This window comes from Nannospalax galili, unplaced genomic scaffold (genome assembly GCF_000622305.1).
Source record: "Nannospalax galili isolate Female #2095 unplaced genomic scaffold, S.galili_v1.0 scaffold231, whole genome shotgun sequence".
Taxonomy (NCBI): domain Eukaryota; kingdom Metazoa; phylum Chordata; class Mammalia; order Rodentia; family Spalacidae; genus Nannospalax; species Nannospalax galili.
In genome coordinates, this window is record NW_008330120.1 from 3,881,225 (window position 1) to 3,886,264 (window position 5,040).

At 45.6% G+C, this 5,040-nt stretch overlaps 1 protein-coding gene across 1 annotated transcript in view; it reads right to left on the reverse strand.

Annotated features, from left to right (window-relative positions):
• Positions 1–782: 782 nt before the first annotated feature.
• The window catches only part of Tfap2c (transcription factor AP-2 gamma), a 10,963-nt gene continuing 6,705 nt past the window's right edge, over positions 783–5,040 (reverse strand). Inside the window, exons 6-7 of the mRNA XM_008842585.3 lie at positions 3,326–3,470; positions 783–2,383 (exon numbers count right to left, since the gene is read on the reverse strand). Of these exons, the coding sequence (XP_008840807.1) occupies positions 2,098–2,383; positions 3,326–3,470 (431 nt within the window). The 3' untranslated portion in view covers positions 783–2,097. The remainder of the gene's footprint in view (positions 2,384–3,325; positions 3,471–5,040) is intronic.

Below are 5,040 nucleotides of genomic sequence, written 5' to 3' on the forward strand. Positions count from 1 at the left end.
CCACTTCCCTTTGAAGCAAAGCCACACATGCCAAACAATTAACCTCTCACTTCCTGGAGGATATGCCAGGCCACTTGAACTTGAAACGAAGTGAGGGCACTATGTACCCAAGATCCAGACAGCCAGCAAATACAGCGCCCCCATTCTTGTACCACAAGGGACTTGAAGACCCAAACCCTCACTAACCCCACAGGCAAAATGAGGAGACAGCCTTTGCTATCTCCAAAGATGGAAATTCCCATGTCATTGAAGACCTTGGTGTCCCATGCCACCACTGCTTGCCTTTGATTTCAAGGAGATCTGCCTGTGGAGCACCTGTGAAGACCTCACGTCCATCGGAACAGCACCCAGAGAAGCATAGGCTGTTCTCACCAGGAGTCAGACAGGACTCACTCCAAACAATGTGGCTGTGCGTACAGCTCAGCCACAGAGCACATGTTGGACGCACAGGATGCCCATCACCAAACAACAAATAAAATGCCCCCCCCCGACAAAAAACAGCTCACCCTTCACTTTTTCCCAGCACCCCAGGGAGAAGGATGGCATTTTGGTAAGACAGCATGAGAATATAAAAGACCCAGATCAGCTGCACTACGCCGGGAGAAACTTCACTATCCGATCCTTCCGCAACACTCACAGCTTTCCTGCTTCTACATGTTAACTAAGCCACAGTCAAGTCAATTTAGCCCTGAGCCATCCCACTCATCCTAGAAACTGAAAAAATGAGTTAGAACCAATCTTTCACAGATTCTATGGAGAAAATTTTTATTATACAGGTATCATACACACAATGATTATTTAGGGGATATTTACAGGATCGGGGTATTCAATTCTGAGTGGCATTTCACCCACAAACTAGATGCCGTTCTCCTGATTTAGCCCAAAGGAATGTGACAGTGCTTCCTAAACAGAGAGCTCCAATGAAATAGAATCTGCCCAGCCAAGAATAAAACCCAGTATCATTTTAAATCCTTTTCTTTTGAGACAGGGTCTCCCTGTAGCCCCAGCTGGCCTGGAACTCTGCTACGTGGACCAGGCTAGCCTGGAACTCAAGAGATCCGCATGCCTCTGCCTCCCAGAGTGCTGGGACTAAAGGCGTGTGCCACTACACCCGGCTCATCTTAAATCTTAATACCCTGTGTGCATTTGAAAAAAATCTAGAGATGTTATAGGTTACCCCACCACCATTAAAAGTCATTATTAAAATCAAATCCCATTTCTCAAAAAGCTGTAAGAAGTGTACCAGTATATACAACCCCATTAAATTATGTATAAATAAAATCTGTACACTCAACAGTTTCTCAAAATACAGCTCCTCCGTGGGGACTTGGGGGATGACAGGCAACAGGGTTGCTGTGTACCTACCCTCTTCAAGTTTACTGGAGAGAAAAAAAAAAAATCAAGATCTGAAATAAATATGCAAAATAAAGCTTCAGTACCTTAAAGGAACATATCATTTCAAAACTCTATTTATAGAATTCAAAATTTTTCAATGAACAAAAGGAAAAGAAAAGTTAAACAAATCAGCAGGCTTTGTTTTTTAAATTTCCTAAAATCAGAAGGCCCCCTTTGAACGTGGGGTTGGTAGTCAGGTACCACTATACATGTAGCTGCTAATAGACATATCCAGCCTCTGCCAACCAGAAGGCATGATTGCTGGGAAAAAAATTTTTTTTTTAAAAGCTAGATAAATTCTATAATTTTTAAAGATATTTTAGTGGACATAAAAACCAGCCGTTATCTTACCACTAGGAAAAAAAGATTTGATTAATGTGTTGATCTGAAATCACATCCAGCTTAAGTATGTGAGTGGCCTGGGGTGTTTTCACAGAGATTCGAGAATGTATAGCACCACTTGCAGAGGGAAGGGGTTCCAAAAAATGAGTTAAAAAACCAAACCAAACCAGTACTTGTCACCTGGGGGTGATACGTCCAAGGTTAGACGCTTCGGGACTAGAGAAATCTCAAGGAGGGCAGGTCCCAAGTGAGGTGAACGGCCAAGGGCTTCCCCCGGGGCTGGAAGCTTCCCAGCCTGCTCCCATGGAGGCGCATTTCGGTCCTTTCCCTTCCGACTCTCTGGCCTCTGTCTACCCCACTTCACTTCCGGTGTTTTTCCATTTTCTCCAGCGTCTTGTTGGAATCAGCCGGACTCTGGTCTCCGGGGTTCATATAGGACTTGTCTATGGTAATGAGCGCTTCTTTGATGTAGTTCTGCACGGCGGATATGGCTGCACAGATAGCCTGGCTACCGAAGCCGTGGGTTATCAGGCTGAAATGAGACAGGCAGTTCTGGATGTTTGTCTCCAAGACTGGGGTGGGCCTGCTGTTCCCGTTGGGTGTGCGGTCTTGCTGGAGGAGGTCCGTGAATTCTTTACACACTTGCCTGTGAAGACAGTCAGTTGGTGAGCCTGACCCGGCTGTTGACAGGTTAAGAACTATAAGACTAAACTCAGAAATAAGAATATTTACCTTTTTTATTCATTTGGTGTTTCTGAGATGTTCTCATGTAACCCAGACTAGCCTCAAGCTCACTCTGTAGCCAAGGATAACCCTGAATTTATGGACTTCCTTCATCTCCTTCCCAGAACTAGGATTACAAGTATGCACCTCTACCCCTGGCTTACATAGTGCTGGGGATGGAACCCAGGGCTGCATGCATTCTAGGTGAGCAGTCTACCAAGTGAACCACATTCCCAGCCCCTAGGAAACAAGCACAACACTTGCACTTAACACCTACTATGTGCCAGGCCCTGAGCCAATGGCTTTTCAAGTATCATCTTATTTAATCTCTACTTCCCAGAGAAAAGATAACTGGATTAGCCCCAGTCAACTGGCCAAGGTCAGGAGGATCAGCTTATTTCAGTACAAATTGGTTCAGTAACTAAGCCCCATCAGGAACCTAGCAATGGCACATGTTCAGACTCCTGCACAGGCAAGGATTGCTGCGTTCCTGCCTCACCTCCCGAGGTCATTGGTTCTGTTTCAGTTAACATGATTTTAAAACCAATTTGTTGATTTCTGAGAAATTCCTAAGCTGCCTTTAGTAGCTTTGGAGCAGTAATTTGCCTACACAATTCTTAGGAATTCCCCTGATCTTAAAATATTTCAATCACCTGGGACAGTGGAACAATCGGAGGTACTTGGTGGCACTTGGGAGGCAGAGGCAGGTGGATCTCTGTGAGTTTGAGGTCAACCTAGTCTGTCTATCTGCTTCCGGGCCAGTCAGGGATACATAGTTACACTCTGAGTCCCTAAAGATGCTCTACCATTTCCTTCAGCAGGGTCTCTGGTTTGGAGCCTTGGAGTATGCAGGGTGCATACTCACTGTGCCGCCAACAGCATGCTTTTCCTGGTGGCCATCTCATTGCGTCCGCCGAGATGAGGTCTGCTTAAATACTCGGCCACTGCTTTACTGGGAAACTCGGCTTCACAGACATAAGCAAAGTCCCTTGCCAAGTGGACGGCTTCGCCTGCAACAGCCAGTTCAGGGAGAAGTTTAGGGTCTACAGTTGCTGCGGTCACTACCATCACATTGTGTTTTCACTCGTTTTCTGGTATTTTCTGCCAATCACTGTCTTCTAAAGAAAAGAAATTGCGGGGTGTGGTGGTGTACACCTTTAATCCCAGCACTCAGGAGGTAGAGGCAGGAGGATCTCTGTGAGTTCAAGGCCAGCCTGGTCTATGTAGTGAGTTCCAGGACAGCTGCTACTCACCTCAGAATATTGAGCATATCATCAGAGGGAACAGATCTCAATATTATTTTAATTGTGTGTGTGTGTGTGTGTGTGTGTGTGTGTGTGGTGTGTGTGTGTGTAAGAGGGTGGGTTACAGCTTGGGTGCAGAGGTCAGGGAACAACTTTTAGGAGTCTGTTCTCTTTTTATACTATTGGGGGGTCCCAGGGTCAAAGTCAGGTCATTAGGCTTAGCAGCAGGCACCTTTAGCTGCTGAGCCATCTCTCTGGCCCATATAATTTTTAATTAATTTGAAACAAAGTCTCCTGAAGCCCTGTTGGCTTTGTAGCCTATGATCCTCCTGCCTCTACCTCCCAAGTGCTGAGATTGCAGGTGTGTACTACCCCACCTAACCCTGAGATTTTCTTGAAAATAAACTTACTATGAAGAAGCAGAAGATTAAAAGAGACAGATGTGCTTGACAAAACAACTGTTCGGTTCTCTATAAGCCTGACAAAGTCTCTGATACCACACTCTTCAAAAAACGTAGACATTTTTAGAATATTTTTCTTTATCTTATAGAGACAAGGTCTCACTGGCCTTGCTAGTGAGCTACCTGATACCGGACTTGCTAGGATTAAAGGCATGGACCACCACACCCAGTCTAGGATACTTCAGAAAACAAACAAGCAATGTTTTAGGGAGGTACAAGCAGGAGGAACAGGAGTTCAAGGTCATCCTAAGCTGCAAAGCCAGCAGGGGCTACCTGAGACTCATCTTAAAAAGAAAATAGTAGCCAGGTATGGTGGCACACGCCTTTAATTCCAGCACTTGGGAGGCAGAGGCAAGTGGATCTGAGTTTGAGGCCAGTCTAGTCTCCATAGCAAACCCAGGCTAGCTGTGGCTATAGGGAGACCTTGCCTCAGAAAGACCAAAGGCTAACTGGGACTACAGGGAGATCCTGCCAAAACACAACAAAAAAATGGGTTAAAGGTCAAGGCCATCCTAAGCCACACATCAAAAATCTTGTGTCAAAAAACAAAAGGGAGCCAACCAGGCGTGGTGGCGGTCACTTTTAATCCCAGCACTTGGGAGGCAGAGGCAGGTGAATCTCTGTGAGTTCAAGGCCAGCCTGGTCTACATAGTGAGCTCCAGGTCAGCTGGGGCTACAGGGAGACCCTGTCTCAAAAAGACCCAAAAAAAAAAAAAGGGAACTGAATACTTTTGCTAGTCTTTGTCTAGCAAGTTAAGTTAAGAGGTCCAGAGTTCGATCCTCAGTACTGGGGTGAGAAGAAGGGCTTCCTTACTGAAAACAATTAAGAGCCTTGAAGACCAATGTAAAACCCTCATCCAAAGCCCAAGAAACTG